This window comes from Pecten maximus, chromosome 18, assembly GCF_902652985.1.
Source record: "Pecten maximus chromosome 18, xPecMax1.1, whole genome shotgun sequence".
Classification (NCBI taxonomy): Eukaryota; Metazoa; Mollusca; class Bivalvia; order Pectinida; family Pectinidae; genus Pecten; species Pecten maximus.
In genome coordinates, this window is record NC_047032.1 from 27,468,922 (window position 1) to 27,496,552 (window position 27,631).

The 27,631-nt window shown below is 34.8% G+C and overlaps 1 protein-coding gene across 1 annotated transcript; it reads left to right on the plus strand.

The window, feature by feature from the left end:
* Positions 1-10,848: 10,848 nt before the first annotated feature.
* LOC117316341 (PAS domain-containing serine/threonine-protein kinase-like) lies at positions 10,849-27,616 on the plus strand. The gene is made up of 19 exons (XM_033870882.1): positions 10,849-10,878; positions 16,962-17,097; positions 17,420-17,699; positions 18,415-18,617; positions 19,028-19,198; positions 19,516-19,785; positions 20,212-20,335; positions 20,704-20,852; positions 21,260-21,436; positions 21,687-21,853; positions 22,191-22,741; positions 22,836-23,291; positions 23,591-23,754; positions 24,033-24,368; positions 24,823-24,957; positions 25,226-25,425; positions 25,861-25,994; positions 26,433-26,573; positions 26,903-27,616. Exons 1-19 carry the CDS (start codon positions 10,859-10,861, stop codon positions 27,004-27,006), a joined length of 3,918 nt encoding a protein of 1,305 aa, XP_033726773.1. The 5' UTR covers positions 10,849-10,858; the 3' UTR covers positions 27,007-27,616.
* Positions 27,617-27,631: the final 15 nt, after the last annotated feature.

The window sequence follows — 27,631 nt, forward strand, 5'->3', positions numbered from 1 at the left end:
TTACGCCTCTATGATAACATATTGCCAGTTGTTTCGGAGATTACTCATGTAGGCATCTTATTAAATGATAAACACAATTCCATTGAAAGAACAAAACAAGCATGCACTAAATTAAAAAGTGGCACTATGGCCCTTTTACGTTCTGGGGTACATCAATGCGCATTAAACCCTTTAACTATTGCTAAAATTTTAAAAATTAAAGTATACCCATCTGCACTCTACGGATGTGAACTGTGGGTACTTTCAAATACTGAATTATTGATGCTAGAAAGAGCTCAACACTTTATTGTAAAGTCAATTCAAGGTTTTGGGAAAAGAACAAGAACTGATATGTGTACTTCCTTGATTGGATGGCTCTCTACAGAAGCGTACATTGATATTAAAAAACTTTTGTATTTAGGTAGGATCTGCAGAATGAATAGAAATAACTTAATCTGCAGAGTATTCATTTCGAGATTTTTTATGTACATAGTGAGCAACTGTAGTCAAAAAGGTTTTATACCCGATATCGTTAGAATACTTAAGAAGTATAACTTATATGAATATATTGTACTTTTTCTTGATGATGGTAGCTTTCCAAACAAAATACACTGGAAGTCATTGATTTATAAATCTGTATCTAATTATGAAACTAATGCTTGGTTGCATAGAATGTCTAATGACGCAGACTTCACACGATTTTTATTGCTGCATGACGATCTTAAACCTCATTATTTATGGCAATTAGCTTTGCGTCATCCAAATTTTCTTTATAATATTGGATACATAATGAAATTGATTGTAACTGTTCGGGTAAGTAATGTTCAGCTTTTATGTCACCACTGTGGCCTTTTCTACACAGATTTTGTAACTCATGTTATTTTGCAGTGTTCTGTAACGGATAATATCCGTGATAATCTATGGTGTATTATAGCATCCATTTCAAGTATAGAACTAAGTACATATCTGCATTCACTACCTGATTATTCATTAATACATATTTTACTAGGTGGTCCAATGAACCATCAGGTGAATGAATCTGATCATGAAGAATTTAGATTAGAGTCCATATATGCCATAAAACGAATGTTTGATCTGTACACATAATTAATACATGTAGTATCATATATATACATGTATATATATATATATTTATGTACATGGAATATAAGACATATATATTACTCAACTTATATCTACGATAATTAACTACATGTATATGTATATAACATTATATTGTGAACTCGCATGCACTTTTGTTTGCTTGATATCACTTTGTAAATAGTCACGTATTATCTACGTTACATTGATTGTATTTGTATTATCATGCTCTTCTTTGTGGAGGAAATAAAGATGATAATAATAATATAGGTCTATGAATGAATAAACATACATACAGGGATTAGAGACTGAGACTGACATAGCGTGAGCTTTCGGTGCCGCGAAGACGTGACTAGTCTACTACTATACCAGCAGACAGGTAAAATTTGATATATATTTTATCAGAGTTCTGCTATTTGATTTAAAATTAAGTAAACTTTTTTCAAAATTGTTTCCCATTAAACTTGATCAAGCAATGTAAATGCATTAAGCCTTTAATTAATTCAATAATGAAAAAATCGCATGAGTACTTTTGGAGAAAACTTGCTAAAAAATAAACTATATTTGATGCAAAATTTTAATAACTTTATAACAAAAGTTACCCGTAGAGTGTATTCAGCTTTTCACTAATCCAAACATGAAAACAATTGGACGAGTATTTTTTGGAGAAAAGTGGTTCACAATGAGGTAGTATATTTCGATAATACGTGTTGTTGATTATGAACAGTAAGCGGTCATTACGTAAAATCAGTGATAATTAGCATTGCTCAAAATCATTTCCTAGAAAAACTGCACGTGGAATTATTCAGCTTTTTACAGATTCAAAAATCGAAACGATTGCGCGAGAATTTTTTTAGAACAGTGGTTCACAATAAGGTAGTTTTATTTAACTCGATGTCATCTCGCTACGCCTTTACTAACAGATATAGACCTTTTCCAATCCCTGTATGTAGTCCCTGCGAAAATCTATTCATCATGATGAAAATTAAATAATGTTCATATTAAACTACCCATTGATTGATTGAGTGAGTAATTGGTTGTGATTGACATACACTTTCTTGCAATGCAGTCCCCAACTTTTCTACAGATTTCCTAGCAATGGTCGGAGTGATGGCAGCCATATACTATGAGTAGTCTGTAAAAATGATATCCCTTCAAGGTTTTAATTTAAACATATGTATTAGTCAAAAAAGTGACAAGATCGAGGATTACACAGACAAAATGCATTCATGTCAATTCAGGTCAATATTTTTTTCATGTCAAATTTACATACATGAAGACATTTTGCAGCAACAATAAATTAATGTTACCAACACCCTTTCCTGCGATGTACGTCAAATTCACAAAAATAGCATACATGAGTATCAAGTAATTTAACTTTGTAATATCATTACAACTACAGGAAATAAACGGGAATAAAGAACAGTCTATGGACGATTACATCTGAACCACGTTTACATATAGTGTCTCAGTGATAATAGCCAGAGACGTATATATACATATAGTGTCTCAGTGATAATAGCCAGAGACGTGTATATATATAGTGTCTCAGTGATAATAGCCAGAGACGTGTATATATAAAGTGTCTCAGTGATAATAGCCAGAGACGTGTATACATATAGTGTCTCAGTGATAATAGCCAGAGACGTGTATACATATAGTGTCTCAGTGATAATAGCCAGAGACGTGTATACATATAGTGTCTCAGTGATAATAGCCAGAGACGTGTATATATATAGTGTCTCAGTGATAATAGCCAGAGACGTGTATATATAAAGTGTCTCAGTGATAATAGCCAGAGACGTGTATATATAGTGTCTCAGTGATAATAGCCAGAGACGTGTCTATATATAGTGTCTCAGTGAAAATAGCCAGAGACGTGTATATATATAGTGTCTCAGTGATAATAGCCAGAGACGTGTATATATATAGTGTCTCAGTGATAATAGCCAGAGACGTGTATATATATAGTGTCTCAGTGATAATAGCCAGAGACGTGTATATATATAGTGTCTCAGTGATAATAGTCAGAGACGTGTCTATATAGTGGCTCAGTGATAATAGTCAGAGACGTGTCTATATAGTGGCTCAGTGATAATAGCCAGAGACGTGTATACATATAGTGTCTCAGTGATAATAGCCAGAGACGTGTATATATATAGTGTCTCAGTGATAATAGCCAGAGACGTGTATATATATAGTGTCTCAGTGATAATAGCCAGAGACGTGTATACATATAGTGTCTCAGTGATAATAGCCAGAGACGTGTATACATATAGTGTCTCAGTGATAATAGCCAGAGACGTGTATACATATAGTGTCTCAGTGATAATAGCCAGAGACGTGTATATATAGTGTCTCAGTGATAATAGCCAGAGACGTGTATATATATAGTGTCTCAGTGATAATAGCCAGAGACGTGTATATATATAGTGTCTCAGTGATAATAGCCAGAGACGTGTATATATATAGTGTCTCAGTGATAATAGCCAGAGACGTGTATATATATAGTGTCTCAGTGATAATAGCCAGAGACGTGTATAATATAGTGTCTCAGTGATAATAGCCAGAGACGTGTATATATATAGTGTCTCAGTGATAATAGCCAGAGACGTGTATATATATAGTGTCTCAGTGATAATAGCCAGAGACGTGTCTATATATAGTGTCTCAGTGATAATAGCCAGAGACGTGTATATATATAGTGTCTCAGTGATAATAGCCAGAGACGTGTATAATATAGTGTCTCAGTGATAATAGCCAGAGACGTGTATACATATAGTGTCTCAGTGATAATAGCCAGAGACGTGTATATATATAGTGTCTCAGTGATAATAGCCAGAGACGTGTATACATATAGTGTCTCAGTGATAATAGCCAGAGACGTGTATATATATAGTGTCTCAGTGATAATAGCCAGAGACGTGTATATATATAGTGTCTCAGTGATAATAGCCAGAGACGTGTCTATATATAGTGTCTCAGTGATAATAGCCAGAGACGTGTATATATATAGTGTCTCAGTGATAATAGCCAGAGACGTGTATATATATAGTGTCTCAGTGATAATAGCCAGAGACGTGTATATATATAGTGTCTCAGTGATAATAGCCAGAGACGTGTATATATATAGTGTCTCAGTGATAATAGCCAGAGACGTGTATAAATATAGTGTCTCAGCGATAATAGCCAGAGACGTGTATACATATAGTGTCTCAGTGATAATAGCCAGAGACGTGTTTACATATAGTGTCTCAGTGATAATAGCCAGAGACGTGTATATATATAGTGGCTCAGTAATAATAAAAAGATACGTGTATACATATAGTGTCTCAGTAATAATAAAAAGATACGTGTATACATATAGTGTCTCAGTAATAATAGCCAGAGACGTGTATATATATAGTGTCTCAGTAATAATAGCCAGAGACGTGTATACATATAGTGGCTCAGTGACAATAGCCAGAGACGTATATATATATAGTGTCTCCGTGATAATAGCCAGAGACGTGTATACATATAGTGTCTCAGTGATTATCCAGAGACGTGTATACATATAGTGTCTCAGTGATTAACCAGAGACGTGTATACATATAGTGTCTCAGTGATAATAGCCAGAGACGTGTATATGTATAGTGTCTCAGTGATAATAGCCAGAGACGTGTATATATATAGTGTCTCAGTGATAATAGCCAGAGACGTGTATACATATAGTGTCTCAGTGATAATAGCCAGAGACGTGTATATATATAGTGTCTCAGTGATAATAGCCAGAGACGTGTATATATATAGTGTCTCAGTGATAATAGCCAGAGACGTGTCTATATATAGTGTCTCAGTGATAATAGCCAGAGACGTGTATATATATAGTGTCTCAGTGATAATAGCCAGAGACGTGTATATATATAGTGTCTCAGTGATAATAGCCAGAGACGTGTATACATATAGTGTCTCAGTGATAATAGCCAGAGACGTGTATATATATAGTGTCTCAGTGATAATAGCCAGAGACGTGTATATATAGTGTCTCAGTGATAATAGCCAGAGACGTGTATATATATAGTGTCTCAGTGATAATAGCCAGAGACGTGTATATATAGTGTCTCAGTGATAATAGCCAGAGACGTGTATATATATAGTGTCTCAGTGATAATAGCCAGAGACGTGTATACATATATAGTGTCTCAGTGATAATAGCCAGAGACGTGTATATATATAGTGTCTCAGTGATAATAGCCAGAGACGTGTATACATATAGTGTCTCAGTGATAATAGCCAGAGACGTGTATATATATAGTGTCTCAGTGATAATAGCCAGAGACGTGTATATATATAGTGTCTCAGTGATGATAGACAGAGACGTGTATATATATAGTGTCTCAGTGATAATAGCCAGAGACGTGTATACATATAGTGTCTCAGTGATAATAGCCAGAGACGTGTATACATATAGTGTCTCAGTGATAATAGCCAGAGACGTGTATACATATATAGTGTCTCAGTGATAATAGCCAGAGACGTGTATATATATAGTGTCTCAGTGATAATAGCCAGAGACGTGTATATATATAGTGTCTCAGTGATAATAGCCAGAGACGTGTATATATAAAGTGTCTCAGTGATAATAGCCAGAGACGTGTATACATATAGTGTCTCAGTGATAATAGCCAGAGACGTGTATACATATAGTGTCTCAGTGATAATAGCCAGAGACGTGTATACATATATAGTGTCTCAGTGATAATAGCCAGAGACGTGTATATATATAGTGTCTCAGTGATAATAGCCAGAGACCTGTATATATATAGTGTCTCAGTGATAATAGCCAGAGACGTGTATACATATAGTGTCTCAGTGATAATAGCCAGAGACGTGTATATACGTCTCTGTTAGAACCTGTCGGTGGTCTTTATCATTTTACATGACCCGGCCAGGTTTTGATATATCTAGCGATGTTTAATTACCGTTATTCACATCTGATGTGCATAGAAGAGACTCTACAATACTGACCCTAAATCGATCATAATTTAGGGAACTGTACATTACTTTTTTAGTATGGATATCTATGATTCGTTAACCATATTCAAAATAACTAGAAAAACTAGCAACGTTGTTCAGTGAGGTACATGTAGCTACCGACTACTACAAGGAACACCGCCTCGCGGGCGATAAACCTATTCAAGATAAAGAACATAATTGCTAGAGTATAATAGGACGGAAAGACCGGTGATTATACGGGCCGCTTCAGAAGTAAATATATCATATTTTCCTGGCAGATACGTTTTGCCTTTGAAAACCGAAACATGTTAGACATAGTGTTTTTCTAAACATGTTTACAGTAAAGTGGATCTGGCCCCAGTTTCATCAACATCCCTTAACTTAAAATTTTCCATAGGAAAGCATTACAGAATTCAACGAAAAGAAGCCTAGTTTTAGTATAACAATATTTTATTCAAAATTCGTTCAAATATAGAAACCTTCCTTAAACTCTGTAATGCTTTCTTGGAATTTCGCGAAGATAAGTTAAGGGACATTGACGAAACTGACCTCAGGTCCTGTACATAACTTTTTATTTCCTCTTTCCGGAGAAGTTGTTGGATTGTAATACTGGAATAGAGAGGATGCTGTTTGATTGAGAGTCTTCACCGACTGACCGAAGGGAAATCTGAACTTAAGGAGATATTGGCCCAGCGTATACCCTACATGTCATATATACATATAAAATGCCACCAATCGTGTAGATAATTATATCTTATCACCACCAACAAATCAAAATATTAACATAAAATAAATGACCGCTTCTAAGACCGAAAACTCAGAAGGTACAGCCACTGTACGATAGAGTTCCTTATTTATCTATTATTTATTATCACTTTAAAATTAATCAGATAGAAAGAGAATATTAAACTTTTGGTGAGTGGTAAAAGCCTTGCATTAGCATTAGTGTAAAGTATGTAACTATTGGAGGGTAGTAATAGTGTAAAGTATGTAACTTTGTGAGGGTAGCATTAGTGTTAAGTCTCTACTTTAGGAGGGTATAGTAATAGTGTAAAGTATGTAACTATTTGAGGGTGGTAATAGTGTAAAGTATGTAACTTTAGGAGGGTGGTAATAGTGTGAAGTATGTAACTTTAGGAGGGTAGTAATAGTGTAAAGTATGTAACTATTTGAGGGTGGTAATAGTGTAAAGTATGTAACTTTAGGAGGGTGGTAATAGGGTGAAGAATGTAACTTTAGGAGGGTATAGTAATAGTGTAAAGTATGTAACTATTTGAGGGTGGTAATAGTGTAAAGTATGTAACGTTTGGAGGATGGTAATAGTGTAAAGTCTGTAACTTTAGAAGGGTAGTAATAGTGTAAAGTATGTAAATATTGGAGGGTGGTAAAAGTGTAAAGTATGTAAATATTGGAGGGTGGTAATAGTGTAAAGTATGTAACTTTGTGAGGGTAGCATTAGTGTTAAGTCTCTACTTTAGGAGGGTAGTAATAGTGTAAAGTATGTAACTATTTGAGGGTGGTAATAGTGTAAAGTATGTAACTTTAGGAGGGTGGTAATAGTGTGAAGTATGTAACTTTAGGAGGGTAGTAATAGTGTAAAGTATGTAACTTTAGGATGATAGCATTAGTGTAAAGTATGTAACTTTAGGAGGGTAGTAATAGTGTAAAGTATGTAACTTTTGGAGTTTGTTAATAGTGTAAAGTCTGAAACTTTTGGTATTGTATAAAATATACAACAACATATTATTGTTGTTTTTAACCAATCATAATAACTCTTTTGATTGAGATGTATCATCTTTAAAATAAATCCAAAACATAGTCTTATTACTTTTGGTCGATATCGCAATATGGTAAATCTAGCACAAATAACTCCCTGTTGATTCACAAAGAATCGAGTCAATGAAACGGGTCATATTAGATTACACATAACAACTACAGGTAACTAACCAATTAGTGTCACTCGCGGGGTGACCTCTCAGGGTGACCTCTCAAAATCTCGACAGGGATGACACCTCACGACGGAGACATTGTATACTCGAATCTAAGTTTGCCACGACCACAGGGGGTCGGTTTCGGAATTCTTAGTAAAAATTTAGCATTCTATATATGTCTCTGATATTCTCAACGAAAATCGAGAGTGCCAATGCATTAAAACAAGAATTTAATACATTTGTACCCATAATCGAAATGGGGATTGGTTTTTAGAACCGTTATTTTTTTTATCGAAATAGAGATTGATTTTTAGAACCGATATTTCTTGATTTTTAGCACCAATAATTTTTTCTATCGAAATGGGGATTGATTTTCAAAACCGATATTTTTTAAATTATTTTTTTGGATGGACATTAATTAACCTCCAAAACGATTTGAATCCATAAACAGGGAAGTTCATCCAATATTTAACATATGACATAACCACATATACAGGCATCTGCTTCTGGTAAGTATATATGGTCCCAAGATGGCGGAGGATAATTCCTTATACATGTACAAAATTAATATTAATACTCATTACCATTAATATCATTAAAATAATGAAGTACAATATAGCACTATAGACGATACCGCATAGGTTCATAAATTCATTAGATTGTTTCTTTGATCTGTTACATGCACCAGATATTTACCCAAATTACGTAATGTTTTAATATTTTTATATGAAAATAATTCTATTAGCTTGAATACACTAGGATGTTTGTAATAGTACTTCTTTAAAAATTTAATTCTTAATTCTACATACGCAGGACATAATAAAATAAAATGCATTTCGTTTTCAATATCATTGTTGTTACACACAGTGCAAATTCGCTCACCTCTCGGAACTGCATTATAGCGTCCGGACTCAATATGAAGAGAGTGTGCCTGCATACGATATTTACTTAAAATCTGTTTAGTTTTAGAATTAAGAGATTTCGTCAGGTAATATTGAAGTTCAAAGTCATTCGCAAGATATTTATAAATTTGACACTTAGAAAAATTATTAAAGGAACTATGTAAATCTTGTATAAATATGTCATGCAAGCGTTGCGTATACAATTCTAAAAAGTGTTTTTCATTGTTAACATTTTGAGCAATCCAAAAGTAATTAGCCTAACCAGAAGCAGACGCCTGTGCTATAAGTGTGCATATCTAGCCGAACATGGAAGAGATTGATACAGGTTTTACATTTTGTATTATTTAATAATGCAATATAATTTGATTATTCTGCTTTGAACAAATTGTGACATTACGAGTGTGGATTATATTAGCAAAACCAATACTGTGTCCTAGCTGTTATCACAGGGACTTGAGCATTAGCTACAGTCTAAATGCATTTTGAACTTCCCCAGTGTGTATAGCACGTTTTGAGACGTTTTGGGGGCTAGATTAAAATTCGGTAAATACGTATTCGTAGCCACCGAAGACGTCTCAAAATGTGCTATACACACTAGGGAAATTTAATTGAAAGGTCCTGAAATACATGTAGACTGTAACTAATTCTCACGTTCCTGTGGCTGTTATCAGGTAAAGTCCCTGTGTCCATATATAAGACTTGGCCAGAGACCTATATAACTATATCTATATTATAGATATACATGTATCTGATTTGACTCGTTAAATAACTTGGTACATTTGTATGCACGCATTTGATGTTGTTTAAACATTAACACTGAGGATCAAAAAGAGAGGCCACTTTCTTGGATTCTGTACTGAGGATCACATGGACTTAATACAAATTAATTAAGTGGGGTTCACGACCCGTAAAATGTAATAAAGCTTCTACTCCTGATACAAAAGACTAAAATGGAATGTTTGTTGGGAATTTACGTCATGTTCTTGTGCTTCGTTATGTTAGAGACATATCTGGTTATATAATAACTATATTAGCCTTATAAGAATACACATATAAAATAGATATAAAAAGGTTCACCAGAGTATATGTTATACAGGAGAGTAATAATTGAGTCATGCACACACACCACATACACACATTAGCTCACACAGGAATATGTATCAATACAATAGTGACCAGAGCGCTTCTTAAAAAGAAAATTTGATATTTACCGAGACAGAGTAACTCCGTTTTCATTATTACCACAAAGCAATATTGAAGTTTGAATATACTGGGATGAAGAATATGATTTTGAACCGATACCTGACCCGGGAATGTTTATAAAAAGGGCCCTGGGGGTACTTAAGGATAAAATGAAACTACTTAGTTACTTGTATGACTCCGCCCATTGCTTTGTCTCGTCTCACCATCATGAATCACTGTACAAACCCTATTAGATCTTGCGAACAGACGTTGACAAGTAAACTGTTAATAAATCGGCGAGAGGGCTTCTCCTTGGAAGAGACCGGCTCTGTTGGAGATACATTTCTGAGATACAACATCTGAAACATGATTTTACATTTTCATATTAAGATTTTGTAGTCTTTATAAAATTTCCCTTGAACACCATGTATTAGTTATAACGAAATTTTCTTTAGACCTCTTCACAAGTTTACTAAAGTTACAAGAATTACAACGTACACAGCTTTTTGCTGAATTTCACATTATATATTTAATTATTTATCATCAAAAAGACGTGTATACATTTCTTATAAAACTTGAAAACAACTGTTTTGGTTTTATTTTCATTATGACTGACTCAGAGAAGTATCTCTGGACTGACTGGTCCAAGACTAGTTACCGACGCCTTAATCAGATAAACCATTAAGCTAACCATGCTAATTGGTTGGGTGCGTTCTTAGTTAATCGATTCTCCCTACTCACACATGCGCAACGACGACCCAGAAAATGGCGGACGAATTGAATAGGTAAGATATTCAAATTTTCCCGACACCGGTTACTGCCTACTTTAAGCGTCTTCATACAGAAAAGTCATAATTCGGGGTTCTCACAATATATAAGTTTACATATAGAATCGATATGTTCTGCTTCTAGACCTAAAATTTGAAATCGCAAGTGTTTTTGCCCTTTGACATTCATGGCTCATTCGATCGGATATATGCATGTCCAAAGATGTCTCGTTGGTGTATTTGAATATTTGCTATGATTTAGACCTGGGTTAGCTTGAATATCTTCAACGCTGACTGTCTTTATATCATTTTTTTCTTATTCGTATGGAGGCTAGAATTTTGTGTGTGATAATAGTTTAACCTGTAAAAGGCCACCTAATAAAATTGAATGTTTATATTTTAGACGCCACTTACGTGACAGGTTCACGTTGTGTAAACAAACACTCGGTGTGGCCTTTGGAAGGAATGCTGTATATTTTGATGAGAACTGTGGTCACCTTTATGACCGGACGAAACATTTTCCGAATCAAATTTAACATAATCAGTTGTTTTCAAATGTTTTATTACATGATATGTTGATATAATAACAGAAAGTGAGATGCATAGGCCGTTAAATTATGTTTTCAAACTGATAAAGCACAGCAGAACATATCTTATTCAAAATATCTAATATGGCGTGAGGGGTCAATAATAACTTTCTGCAAGCAAAGTGTTATTTTCTGATGAGTACCTTGTTATGAAAATACTGAATAGCTGTCTACTTTCTCAATGAAATGTAGCTAGGGTCGTAAACAAATTTGATATTTGATTATTTTTCATTTCAATTCAAAATATCTTATTAACACAACAAAAAAAATCATGATTATTTTAAACAGTGATTGGATCTGTGTATTGTGTATCAATTATATACTAAGAAAAAAGCTTTTTGTCTGCACTGCTTACATTATAACTGATAATGCTGGTTTTGTAGTTACATAAACCCCCTCTTGCAATGCCTGCACACAATTCCTCACTTCGAATTGAAAATTAGTATTGTGCTCTTTCATATGAAAAACCATACAGGGGTCGACATTAACTTTTGTCTGCACTTGTCCCTTTGGACGAGTAACATTTATATTCATTTGTCTGAATGGAATTATCATTTGTCCCACTTAACATTTTCAATTAAGTTTAGTGATGTTTTTCAATGTCTGTGTCATAACATTGCAATGACAACTATATTACTGATATTTATTGGTGTTTTGTCTAAGTTAAATAATGAAGAAGAAAAAAAACGCTACTGACTGCCTATTTTCAATTTACAGAAACTAAACAAGTCTTATAAGAATAGAAATAAACTGACTAAAACATGAACATAATTGTAGAAATGCAAAAGTGCATAAATATCTGAAAAAATATATTTGCTAAATCTTGCAATAAATAGCGAGCCTGATAGTATCAGCATCTGTCGCCACTAGTACTTTAGTCCTTCAAATTCACTTGCAATTTCCTTGTACACTTTTATTCATATTCCCTTTTTTCCAATATCATGCTATTCAAAGACACCAATGGGGCTGATTGAATATTTTCGAAAAACATGGAAAGTTTAGTTATCATCTGCATAGTGTTCCGAATTAAACTATTTTCGTTATGAATAAGTTACACTCAATGTACACTATCCATGTTTTCGTTTCTTTTTCATCAGAAGTATAAGGTGAAGTCTTGTAAATGTTGATTTCGGAATATAAAATATACAACATGAAGACAATATTTGTTACTTGTCGGACAAGTGTTTTGATACTTTCGCTTGTCTGACAGCAATTTAGTCTGGTACCGGACAAGCCTTAATGTCAACCCCTGCCATAATTTAGTCATGAGCAAAAATTAGGAAAAGATATACTGTATAAACTGAATTTTCTGCAACTCCTTCATAGTATATCATACTTAAAGTGTACTCAAATTATCATTACCCATGTATTCATTTTTCATTTTTTCTGCAGTATGAAAATTATAACCCAATAACCCATAATTTATCATGCTGCGCCATATTTTCAATTATCAGTTAATGATATATAGAGAATACAATGGTCAGTGTCTTAAAATATAAGCTGTATTTTGGCGAGGGTGAAGAAAGTTTAAAGTAGCGAGACAGCTTATATTTTAAGACACTGACCATGTATTCTATTTATCTAGTGCAACAGTTAACCTATCAAAAATAATCATTTTGAAGTGAAACAGTATCAACAATGATCCAAATATGTTCGCCCTTTTAAACGTTGTTTCGCTTGGAAGTAGGCCAGTCGAATTGATGCATGTGCTAAGATTCCAAATACATCTGTTTTCCGTCACTGGCATATACAGTAAAAATATATACGGTGGATGTATTCCGAAAATGCAGTGGCAGTTGCAGGATAAATTATTATATTTGTGCCATTTATATGTCTTGAAATTGTTTTCCTGGCATGGCCATTTCGGATAATTCCAGCTGATTCATTGGATTTTTTTTTTCTGTCCTTGCACGCAATGCTTGCATCACAAACATCATACATATACCATATCTGTTTTATAAAATGTTCAAATTTTGATGACTAGTTCATTGGAAAAATTAACAACATGCACAATTGGGAATAAGACGTATATTCAAACCCAAATATATATACATTGTATATTGCCAGGATAAATACTATGTTAGCAAGCCTACAAAGTTATTATTATTACTATACTGCAGTAGGCATTGTATTATTGCTAGAGAAACATGGTATCATTATTAAGTGTAACAAGCATGTAACTTTAATTATTTTTTTTTTATATTGCATGCCGCAGTCCGTACGATATACATAAATATAACATTTTTAATTATTGTTTTTACTGAACTGCAAGTTTGCAAAATTAAATGAGTGGGCTAGTCTTATAGTAATACCAGACTTGTCAGCAGATAAATGTATTCATAGTTAGCTTTCAAAGTCCTTGTTGTTTGCAATGAACACTGAATGTTAATGTATAACCTCTTTGTGTCTTAAATCTCAATACTGAATAGTGACCTAAATAACTGAAAGTTAAAAAATGAATGGTTAACAAGTACTAAAGTTATAATATAACATGTACGTATAATCAGTGACTTTGACAGATTCTTTGAGTCCTCATTATCAGGCTTAAAATATACTGGGTGGTAAAGACTTAATGAAGGATTATTGTGTGGTGATCCTGACTTACAAGTGACCCTGGTCAAAAGGGGTCACTCAGGTCAAGTTGAGTATATAGAAAGGCTAGTGCCAGACTGTGCTAACCACAAACATGATGGGACATACACATCTAATAGCATACAAACAGGCTCACAACAGCATTGCAGTGAACAACATGCAGTTCAATAAGGTATGTTTTATGTCAGTGTAATCTTTCTGAGTGTTTCACAATCGTGTTTCTAAAATCAAGTTACATGATGCCATTGTGATTTATGTACATGTACATGTCTTTAATTCTTTTCATGATGTGTATGACATTGTACCAGTCAATGTCCCAACACATTGGCAGCAATTGTATGTCTCAGCACAAATCTATGCTATGTTGATTTTGATGAATTAGGTAGTAATTATGGTGCTTTTTTTCCAGTTTGATGAAATAAGCACCTACACCTGGACCTGTTATATTATTATTGTACTGACACTGATGATTTTGTAGAAATTTGAGTTATAATTTGGTCATCTAAAACCAGCAAATCTCTGGCCAGAGGCAAATATAATTAATTTAAATCTAAGATAAATACAATGGTACAAATACAAGGATTTCTTTTTGTTTTTAATCAATTAAATAGAAAGATTATATCATAATATCCATCATTTAATTTTCTCACCTGATTTATTGTCTACTTTTACACCTGTTAATTGGTCTTACCTGTATGTTTTCTCACCTGTTGATTGGCCATGTTATTACCTTCACTTTCTCACCTGTTCATTTCTATTTTGGCCTTAAGTCAGAAGTATTAGCTAATTAAGACTTCATTAGTTGTTCATTAGATATATACATCTGACTGGACATCACATACAGCCTCCAGATATTATATTGTACTGGCCATTCATTGGTCAGTTGGTCAATCATATTAAGGTTATGATCAGAACTGATGTATAAAGGGCGAGAAAAGCTCAGTTGTGTAAACAGTGAAGATTTATAGTGACTAGGGCTGACATGGGGGATTCTATAATGTAAGTATTTTCTTTATTGCATATTTTGCTTTATATAAAAAAGATAAGGTATTTTATATCAATTTGGATTTTTTTTTGAATTATGACAAAAATAGTAAATAGCTACATGTTGAAATGTAAGATGTAAAGATGTTGTTTTTAAATGATTGGAAAAGGTTTGCTTTGAAAAAGAATGCATTTAGAACAAATAATCATGCTTTTGGACTTGGATGATTGATTTATTAACTGATTGCTTTAATTTTTGTAATGATTTTTAATACAATAATTTTCATATTTGGAAAACTTCGTTTTAGGGTATAGGAATTTAAAATTGAATTCACATTATAATATGCACAAAGGGGGTCACAATATACAGGTTTAAATTTCTCTATCCATTTAATTTTTTTTCTGAAGTATTTGAACTCACTAAGCCGTTCTACGTGTGTAGAAATGTTCATGAAATATTGAATATTTGTACGACTGACGAGGTGTTAAGTCTGAAGCTTAGCGTTGATAGTTGAAATGAGTCTAAGCTAAAGACGTCTTAATTCAAAATAATTGATCTGTGACGTTTAAATGTCCCAATCACAATAGATCATCCGTCAGTATACAGACCCGTCAACACTGACTTGCTGAGTCAGCTCTATATATACATTACTGTTCATATTGCCATACCAGAAGGCCAATATATCTCATATGTATATTCTCTTTACATTGATTATGCAAATAAAATTCAAATTGTCGGTTTAACACTGTCTCTTGAAATGATTTGTACAGTGAGCAAGTCAATAACTATATATAGGGTACCAAGTTTTCTTGCCATTGTTAGAGTATACTATACTACATGCTAGAGAATTTCATTTGGATGGGTACAGGTGATATCATATAGCTTGATAGGAAACCAGGTAATTATGTAAAAATCTTAATATCCGTTTATTTCATAATTGGATTATAATATTATTTTCAAACTTTCAGAATTGAAAGATGTATATATAAGGCAATACCTGGCATAAATAATGATTTAAAATTGTCATGATTGAAATTATACAAATGGGCATGGCACTGATATTAAAATATATTCAAGTATACATAAATGATCCATTATCATGTAGGTTTTATATTGAGTTATAAACACAACATGCACAGTATTATAATTGTTGTCTGGAATGGAGATCTATGGGAAAACAGTGACTTACCTGGTAATGTAGTCTGGTGGATTTCTGTGAACCAGGGTATTATACTTATGTACTTGTTAGATTATATTACATAAGATTTCCTGTTATGGCCTAATTGGTACCTGTATTTCTATGTAGACTGTCCTGGTTTGTAGGAGACAGTACTTTCTATAATGAATTAATGACATTTAAGAGTAGATCTTGTCTCATGTACTAGTGGTGTTTGTATAAGTACCTGTTGGAGGTAATAGTGTTGGTAAAGAGGTGATGTTATTACAGGGCCCAGGGGAGGATTTGTGGGGGAGTGTGTTTGTACAGGGTAGGGTGGGGGAGTGTGTGTGTGTTTGTACAGGGACAGGGTGGGGGAGTGTGTGTGTGTTTGTATAGGACCTGTGGGAGGGTCATTTGTTTAGTGTGTTGTTATGAGTTCCCAGATGGACACCCTGCCATTGTGTACACTGGCTGACACCATGAGGATACAGATGTGATGGTGTACACTACACCCTGTATACACTGTGTCTCCAGTGTACACTGAGGTAACATGTCAGAGTGGAGAATGAGAATGACAGAGAAGAGGAGTAGACATCCACTGTTAAAGTATATATATACAGTACCATGTTACATTGCCAGCATATCTTCTACCTGTAGAACTTGCTTCTACTTGTACAGCAGACTCACCTGTATCTTCAACCACCTTTACCTGAAACACTAAATCTTTAGCTACAATATTTGGTCACCTGTATCATCAGACTTTCATCACTTGTTTTAGGTTTGGAAATTGTGACTTCTCACCGATCGTGGCGTGTGGTCGGTACGGAAGGCGGAGTTTGCCAACAGAGACGGGCGATCACGGAGAGATTAACTTTCCACGCCTTCAGAGTTCTACACCAAACATACGACCAGGGGTGAGTATACTCTTAACAATGGCCGACTTCACGGAAGAATATTGCACAAGTTGAGCTTGAAATTGATGCCTTAAGACCAATAGTGTAAAAGTTTTCTATGCATGTTAACCATTCTGTTGGGTTCAGAAAACCAATTGATATCAATGAAATTGTTAATATTATTGACTTATAAATTAGTTACCCAAAATATTTTACTGCATTAGTTGAGTAAGTTTGCCTATTAACATAAATAACACATCTTGTAATATTGTAATCTTATTTCACTGTAAAATATTTTTCTCTTAATTTTTTTTCTCAAAATATAATTGATATATTTTTTCAGAAAAAATTCAGTTCTTTGACCAATCACCATATCCATGGTAACCATAATATAAACACAAAGCTGGGACTTGGACGTCCATCAGCGTTTGGCAGTCCTTCGTTTCCTTCACCGTTGGACCGTATTAGGCCAGGGTGGCGAGACCGGGCTCGGCAGCTTGGTATTGACTGCGAGCGAGAGGCATCATTTGAGGTCAATCAAAGCTTCCCCAAATCAACCAAGAGTCGGCTGTGTTTGGACGATACTCTAGCCCAGCCAAAGTCCAGACCGATGAAGTACTTCAGTAAGTTAGCCCCAGGCCTTACGCCAGAGTCTGAGGGTAGACCCTCCCCAAAGTATCTGAAGCCTAGCATCAAGTTTTTCAGTAAGTCTGCTGTGTGTGATAATGTAAACTTGGAGGAATTTCCTGGTTGAAGTAACCAAGTTTACAGTGTGACACATATATCATCTTGTGAAAATTATCGTAGTAGATGAAAATACTGTTAAATCGTATTAAAAGAATTTTGTTTGTATGGCACATATATTGATATCAAACATGCGTACATTTGTTTGAAAAGTTTTAATGTTTTTTTTCTTACAAATACAAATTAACAGTATTTTCTCACTGAGATTTACAATAACTGTTTAACCAATCTGTGTTTAGATAACTTTAGAACGAGCCAATCTTCAAAGTTTTATATTTCTTTGTTCTCTGTAAATATGACTATATGTATTTATTAGGACTCAAGAACATAATCATGCCCTAATTATTGATAAAAAGGACTTATATTTGTACAGAATGTTAATGGAATTATTTGAGGTCAATATATTGTCATATGGTAGGAAACCTGTCTAGAAAGACCACCTTTTATTGACATAGGGATGGTTTTCCTGGACAGGACATACTGAACACACACACAAAAAAAGGAAAAGATAAACTGAACTATTTAGTACGGTAACCACAGCATCATTGTTATTTGTCTGGAGAGTGTTTAAAGTGAAATTTGTTATTTTTTCAGGTAACATCATCAATGATGTCAGTTTCAGCCCAGGGTCGACCAACAAGGGGTCATTCGGGTCAGACCCCATGAATGTGTCCAACACGAGTGACAACTGGAAGTTTTATAACTCTGTCAGTAATGGCCACACTTGTGCCATTTACCCCTCAACAGTACGCAACCCTAACAAGGCCATTTGTACCATCGATGCTAAAACATCAGAGGTTGGTAACATAACTGTATGACATTAGTTAAGATCATGAGGATATGAATTTATATTTCAACATTATAGACATATTTAAGGTTTACCACATGTTCACTAAATATCAGAAGTTTGGCGTCTTTCTATATTTAAAAAATAATTTTTCTTGTTATAGATTCGTAGATAATGCAATTACAAACATAACTTTGACTTATTTAAAATTATTTTTATAATGGTACACATAGCTTGCAGAGATTAGCGATATACAATTTCTTATCTTTAGTTCACTGTAGAATATTTTCATTTAATCTTTTAAAGGAATTATTACATATTCATGCAGTACATGACCATAGTAGATACAGTTCTCATATTTTTCTCTTCCTTGTGTTTTGTTGCTGCTATATTACAGTAATGGTATTTTTGTACTTGCAGATACTAGTAGCCAATGAGATTGCATGTGAACTGTTTGGGTATGAGAGGGAAGATTTCATTGGACGACAACTGAAGGATATGATCAAGCTGAAGCCTAAGGAGCAGGCAACCATTATGGAAACACACCTTGACGAAGTGACTGGTGAAGTGGTCAGTCTTTCTGGCAAAGTGGTGAGTGACCAGTCATACTTCTTTATGTAGTTACACAATCTGTTTTTAATTTCTTTACCTACTTGACAGAATTCATGCCAAAAAAACCCTGAATTTCCAAAATAATTTTACTAAAAATGTGCTTGGTGTTTCCAGTGTTATTTTCATTTTTGAATAATTGTTTTCTTTTACATATTTTGAAATCTTGCAAGTTTGTTCAATTTCAAGTTATTTAGAATGCAAAAAAAAAATCAAAAAAATCAAGCATTCGAAATATTAATAATCGCTTCCCTGTGGTCTAACATTTTGTTCCATCACTTTGCTTTTTTGAATTATAGGTGGATGCTGTAGACAGTAATGGTATCGTCCTACCAATCTCAGTCTGGGTGAGAAAACTAGGCCAGGAACCTCGATGTCTGGTTGTCATGGAGCCAGTACATCGTACTGTTGCCATGGTGACTTTCAACTCAGAAGGTCATATACTGTCTTGTGATGACCAGCTGGCATATCTCCATGGTTACATGTCTGCAGAGGATGTAGAGGGACTAGACATCCGAGAACTAATTCCTTCCTTCACACTTCCTTGTCCCGGGAAACCCCTCTCAAAGGTAAGCATGCATGTTATAGAATAAGGCCTGTGTTATTCAAACTGTTGACATGCTCAAATTCAAATTTTGACTTAATTCTTTATATCTTTATATATTTTAAAGTTGTAAAAATGACAAGAATTATTTTTTTTACATAAACCTTTCAGCTTTTGGCCCTTTTTTATGAAGTCAGCCTTCGGGATGTTGCTTGATGCAAAGCATAATAGTGCCTTTAGTGGCACATCAACTTTTTATGAGTTTCCTGATGTTTTATTTCTGTCGTCTATTCAGTGAAGGAATTATTTGAAATGCTTGAGTTCAGGTAAGAAACTGAATATTTTACAAATTTTCAATATGAATATTGTTATTTGAAGGGTCAATGTTGTAACAATATTTTGTTATTTGAAGGGTCAATGTTGTAACAATATTTTGTGTGTTAATTTACAGGGTGTGAGGAAACAGCAAGCTACAGGTCGTACCAGGGAGGGCAGCTCTTTTCCTCTCAGTGTGTTTGTTAAACTGAGTGCCGAGGTGGAGAGAGACAATGAAATTGAATCCCGTCCAGACCATGGTAAATTATCTGCTTACGTTTTCTTTAACAAATGTTATGTTGTCAAATATGTGGTACATAAATATATATGGTACACAAATATATGGTACATAAATATATGGTACACAAATATATGGTACACAAATATATGGTACACAAATATATGGTGCATAAATATATGGTACATAAATATATGGTACATAAATATAAGTGAAAAGTAGAACAAAAATTACATATAAGTTAATGAAAATAATTTTTTAAAAAATCATTGCGCAAAGAATTAAAACGACAAACCAAAAACATCAGTGAAACAAGATTTCAGTTTTATAAAAGAATTAGTTATTCAGTTATGTCCCTTGTATTGACTGGCTGGGTTGTTTTAATTACAGAGGACGATGGTGTGTATCTGGGGATTGTCTGGGTGTTCTCTGGAATCAGCGGGCTGATAACGATCCTACCCTCAGGAAAAATCCATACAATAAACGACAACTTTGCTCTACTACTCTTTGGCTACTCCCAGGCTCAACTCATCGGCAAGGTAACTAGTAAAGTACTACTAAGCAGTAAGCACTGAAAAATTCCTATTAATTTTGTGTCACTTACTTAGGTGTAAAACCTATGGTGTAAAACCTATAGTACCGTTCCTACTGAAGAATTTCCTTATAGCTTGCACAATAGCATGGTATACTAGTAAGCCAGAGGTCTTCGGTTTGATCCTTAGTGGAGCCTTTTAAGGAATAATGAGCTCTAAACTTTCTTTTATGGTGAAACAATATTCATGAAGAAAAGAATCAGAAGCAATCAATATCTCACTGCATGAGGTATGTATTTATACATAAGGAAAGAAGATAGGTAAATTCTGAATCTAGGTCTTGTTTGAAGTGATGAAAAATGTAGGGTTAGTCAGTTGTTAGAAGTCTAAGTTTGTGACATGCTTGTTTCTAGGATATCACACAGCTGATCCCAAACTTTGGTGACATCGTGACAGAAGAGAATAGCCTTTTCATCCCGAACCACAGTGATATAACATCAGGAGGGGACAACTCATGTTCTCCTCGTGAACTCATTGATGATAAACCTCATGGTAAGTCTTCATCAAATCACTTCAATCCCAGTTCTTTTGTCTGTACATTAATCAATACTGTTTATCAAATGACTGATCGTTATGTCAGATCTCAGGACCACCTAGTGTTATCGTTTGGTCTATTATCTGTAAGTCTTCAATAACTGTTGAATTTTATCAAAAGAAGCTCTATTTTCTAAAATGATAAAAGAAAGCATATCATAAACTTTTAGATTTAAAAAAAAATAATGATTTAATTGGTGTGAAATATTTTATCACTTCCCTGTACATGTTTTACTTGTGTTACAGACAGCAGTGATGACCAAGGGTATCGGTAGCAGTATTGGGTCAAGTCAGACTCAAGGCACAAAGCTGGACATTCGTCTGGATGCACTGTCAACTCTCCAGCCTGGCGTCACCTCTACTCCTAACAAACCCTCACCCACCAATCCTCTCACTGACGACACCTACTTCAGGTATGTACTCGTACTCAGAAATATTATCTCAGAGAAGAAAAAAAAATCATTATACTATTTCTGTATTATGTTGATTATACAAATAAATCAGTTCTGTAATATACTTATTTGATCAGTGTTGCTGGTCCATTTAATAGCTAATAAAACTAGTAGCCAGGTTTAAAATTAAAAACTTAATTTCTTCATGTTATTTACCGTAATATATAAAAAATAACTGTTTAACCTTATGACCTGTCTGTATACTGTCAAGGACGCTAGCAAAGTCATAAGTCGGCCAAGGTGATACAAATTGTTGTGCAATATATGCAGATGTAATGCTGTTTTTTTTGTATTGTAGGCGTGCAATGGAAAAGGAAAATTTATTAAGAAAGTGTTCCCCGCTCCAAAATGGCAAGACTTTACCGTCAATTGTTACTAAACTGGATTTAACAGATGATAGTGATGAGGAACCAGAGATTGAGGCAAACATAAGTTCCAGTACTGGGGAAATGAACAGTACAGGGATGACCCGAAATTCACGGGAAGTAACTCACAATACAAGGGAGGCAATCCACAACTCAAGGGAAGTAACTCACAACACACGATATCTGGAGCTAGACAGTACCATGCCAACCGATCATTTGATGTCAAATGGACGAGATGCAGGACAGCAGATAAGTCGTCTACCTAGGGACATTTTCGACATTGGGAGACAGGACATGATGTTCAGGAATGAGAGTAACTATTCTGATGAGTATGATTCAAGTAGTGGGAACTCTGTGGAGCTGAGCAGTACGGCTGAGTTGCTGAGTGCGCGAGTGGATGTGCTGAACTTATCTGGCCGGGACCAGGATGCTGAGTCCAGCAGAGATAGTGTTGTGTCGGACCAGATGAACATGTCAAGTCCTGGTAACACCACCGACATTAGTGAAAATATGTGCAAATCTTATAGTGCTAATAATAATAATGATGATGACTATGTGAACAAAAGTGCCAATTTAAGTGAGAATGACAGTGGATCAAGGAAGTTGTTGTGATCCTGATTATATACCCAAGTGTTCGCCAGTAGTGTCAGGAGATACCAGTTTAGAGTGTTCACCGGAGACAGAGCGACCTCTTGCTCATGACATTCTGTCACCATTACCTCGATTCCCGGTGCTGGAGAATTCTCGAGGAAGTGTATATTCTCCAGACCTCCGACCAGAGGACTCAAGTGGCTTCAGGCAGTATACTGAATATTCATCTCTCAACCTCACAGACTCTAATCTCTCTGATGACACCTTCTCATCCTCTGATAGTGACATCTCTGATGATGATGAGGAAGAAGAGAATGACTCCAGTCCTGTCAAACGGTTGCCTGGCAACCAGAGACAAGCGAGACAGCCACGTGACAACAAAATGATTATTCCTGAAGGAAGTTATGCTGGTGTATTTCAACACCATGACGGCTCCAACATAGGTAATGCTTACAATGTAATTTACAAGGATTATGTGAAATATTTTGTCTATGACATCAGTACATTTTGTCCTGTTTATTCTGATATACTTCCATAATGATGGTTAAGTCGCAGACAAGAAGTCATAAAAATGATGAAATGACAGACATGTGATATAGGTATACTGTGTTGCACACATTGCTTTAGGTTTTTAAACAGCCTATATTTGATAAATTCTATATGAACTAGTAGGGAGTGAGTGAATTGTGTAAATACTATTTAGTGCTTTGTAGATTTAATATCGATGTTTTGTTTTTTGTAGGGATAATATTCCAGGTGAAGCAAGTACAGACGGAGGGTGGAGAACATGTGTATTGTCTGTGGGTGTCACGAGATCCAGGGGACCATCCCGATCCACTACACTCCTACACTAACCTCACTCTGGCCTCCAGCTTCAACAGTACACTGGACCAGTCAGTCGGGGAGGTGAGTTCTAGTGACATATTGAAATTGCTAGTGAAGAATCAAGTAATTTATGATAGAGACAGGCTATATTATCAGACAGACAAACATACTTTTCATACACTAAAGTTTTAAACTAGAGGTAGAATATTTCAGCAGACACTGGTACAGTTTTCAGGAAGAAGGCAATACAGAAACAGTTTTTTTGCAATATATATACATTTGTTTGTAAATTATTTGTTCATGAGCCGTTTTACAGTAATTGTCTTGTGATGTCACTAACTTTAAGGTTTGATTTTCAGTGTCTCACCGACTCCCGGCTAGAGGAAAGAGAGGATGAAGAAGAGGAGGAGGATGCTAGTGACCAGCAAGATGACGACACAGAAGGAATGGAATACAATCTGTCTTCAGGACAGGGATTATATGATATCAAATATGAGACTCTTTCCTCCATAGGCAAGGGAGCATTTGGTTTTGTGAAACTAGCATGTCGCCGCACAGACAATAAGCAAGCTGTTGTAAAGTTCATCAAGAAAAAGAAAGTGTTGACTGAGTGCTGGACAGTGGACAGGGAGTGGGGCCGTATCCCTCTGGAGGTCAGCCTCCTCACCAAGCTTGACCATCCAAACATTGTCAGGGTAAGTGTATTGTCAGCTCATATAAAGACTTTGTAGCAGTCTAAAGGGAGATAATCTACAGATAAAAACAATAATTGTTGTACAGTTGTAATTTTATAGGTTAAACATCCTTTCATCAGCCAGGGTCATGATGACAAACAGGCTTGATATTTTCTGCTACAAATCGGATTGAAAACTTTTCTTGTCTGTTTGTTGCCATGTAAATTTCCTGTGGACAATATTCTATTCTAAATGGTGTTATTTCAGAATTGTTTTGTACTCTTAGCTAGTATTGCTACTGAGCAAATTGTATCAAATGTACACGTTAGTCAGAAAGGCATAATGAAGTTCTCAAATCTTGAGAAATATAATGAAGATAATCAGAAAGCTATTGATGTAGGTATATCTAATTTTTTCCCTGAAATTCGACATAAAAAGTCTTGAATTCTGTAATAAATAATTTGTGTTTTTGTAGGTGGTGGATGTGTTTGAGAATGAGGACTTTGTACAAATGGTAATGGAGAAGCATGGAAGTGGGATGGACCTGTTTGAGTTTATTGACCGCAGTCCTCTGATGGATGAGAGTCTGGCCAGCTACATCTTCAGACAGGTAGGTAACACTAGTCACAGAGATCATTGTACTTAATGCTATTTTCATGGATGTTGCTTTCACACAAATAAAGTTGTTACTTTTTCAATTTTATTCAATTTTATTTCACTTGCATCATTGAAGTATTTCTGTTTGATAATTGCTACATTTAGAAATTTCTGTGCAACTTTATTTTCAAATGTTTAAAGATGAGAAGTAATGTCTGTAATGCTGCCTTATTCTGTCTCCGTTACTATCCTGTGCTGATGATACACATTTTCCCTTCCAGATGGTGTCTGCGGTAGCCTACCTGCACAGCCATCAAATTCTGCATCGTGACATCAAGGATGAAAATATTATCCTGGATGAACACTTTGGCATCAAGCTGATAGATTTTGGTGCGGCTGCCTACCTTAACAAAGACAAACTATTTGGCACATTCTGTGGTACACTTGAGTACTGTAGCCCGGAAGTTCTCATGGGCAACAAGTAAGGATACATAGATTCTCATATAAAGACATGAAATGGGGGGGCACATATTTTTAACCATGTCACGTCCTGTCCCGTCCCGATGCAATGTAACAAGCTAATCTCAGGAACTGCTGATGTGATCCTCACCAAACTGTGTTTCAGGGTGTCAAGTGGCAGCAGGGGCATTTATTCCTTACAGACATTTTCTTGTTCAAATTATTGTTTGAATAATTTCTGTTGTCAAAATTCTATTTCTTTTAATGATTTTGAAAATTTTAAACTATTAATGAAGTCTATATTTGACCCTTCAAAACGAAATTAACATAATTTTTTATTAATATTGAAATGTTTAATCATTAAATGAAGTTTTTGGAATATTTTCAATGTAACTATTTTATGAATCTTTGAGAATGTGTACATGTCAAGTATTGTAATGAACGTTAACTGTTACAGGTACCGTGGACCTGAGCTGGAGATGTGGTCCCTAGGTGTGACACTGTATACCCTAGTGTTTGGAGAAAACCCATTCTTTGATGTGGATGAGACCATCCAGTGTATTCTCAAGCCACCATTTTCTGTTTCTAATTGTAAGTATTTCAACTTTTTTTTTGTATTTCTGATATCTTAAAACATACCAAGGGAATTAATTAGTGACAAAGCCTTTGCATGTGCTTTCTTTACAGTGATAAACTATGATACTGTATTGTGATGTTTTAAATGATTAATTGTAAGAATGTTAGGTATTTTGGTTTTAATAAATCATTACTTTCTTTTAACATATTTCTTGAAAAAAATTTTTTATGGTAGATTTCCTTTCAAAATTGTTGACAAACTATTTCTTAATTATGAATATATTAAGATAAAAATATTTCAGGACAAACTAAATTGTCCATATTTTTGTGCATCTGATTAATAATGCATCATACAGATATTGGGTCAAGAGGTCATGTAGCATTCAGTCTATTTTTTTTTATTTGAGTTGAGCACATAAACAAACTAGTAATGATTTATTCACTTACCCACAGCTCTCATGTACCTCCTCATGTGGCTGCTCCATCCGGAGCCACTGAAGCGTGCCAAGATCTCCGATTTGAAGAATGATAAGTGGATTAACCAACCGATGGACATCAGCCAGTACAAATGGAGTGAGGTTTTGCCTAACTCAGGTATGTATTCTAGCCACTCTCAGTTTTTGTTGTTGAAGAACCTGATAATATATTTTATGCCACCTTGGGAATGTTAACTGATAAACTGAAATTTAGTCATTCTCTGGACATTTTCTGGTCATGTACCCATTTATTTTGCACTCCACAAAAAATTTCCCGGTAATCTGATAGTGAGAGTACCAATATTTATTATATATTTTGATTATAACATCTTATAAGTAAGTTTTCCATTACGATATAATCTAATGACCTTTCAACGAGTTGATCCTCATGAATTATATTCTGGTTGAACGCATGTGTAATAAATCCATATTGAATTGTGATTGTAGAATTTCACGGGAACACGGCCGCCGATAATAGGATAGACTCTCCGGACTCCAAGGCTGACCAACAGAGATGGTCAAGGACAAATGGGGTTCCCTGTTCCCACTGATCCCTGCTGAGCTCTCGAGAACTACAGAAGACACATCTAGTACTATTGCCTGCCAAGTTGATATTATCAGACCTCCATTAACTATAAATCAGTATATGGTTGTTTGTACATTGATGTATATAACATTGTACATGTGTATATATCTGTATATATCATTATTTATACTTTTATAATTATTTAGGGTATAGACTTATAGAGGGCACTTAATGGTGGTGCCCTGGTTGCTATAAAACCATCGGAACACTGAATTTTATGCCATTGGTTGTGATACGGACATTTATAGGATGCACATCGCTGCTAGTCATATATGCAATATTTAGATATACCAATCAACAGCATTAGCTTGTGTCTGTTCTACTGTGTGAATGTGTGCGAGGTGTCTGGGTGTTCGTTAGGATGTGTATCCCCACGTGTGGTGAGGGTGCGCTGTGAGAGGAGATGCACATGTAAGGGTGTGTTCATGTGTAACACACATTGAAGAGTGTGACTGAACTGACCAATGACCATGCAATACAATATAAGGTTAAAGGTCGGTGACTGAAGACATACTCATTTTATACCTAATAGTATCATGACACTATAATAAAACATAGGTTTTATCAAAACTGAACCAACTTTCTTGTTA

Excerpts from the sequence above, each read along its gene's own strand:
- LOC117316341 (XM_033870882.1), top strand. The coding sequence starts at position 10,859 with ATGGCGGACGAATTGAATAG. Across the intron at positions 17,098-17,419 it reads CACCAAACATACGACCAGGG|AAAAAATTCAGTTCTTTGAC; the intron begins GTGAGTATACTC and ends ATATTTTTTCAG. Across the intron at positions 19,199-19,515 it reads TCAGTCTTTCTGGCAAAGTG|GTGGATGCTGTAGACAGTAA; the intron begins GTGAGTGACCAG and ends TTTGAATTATAG.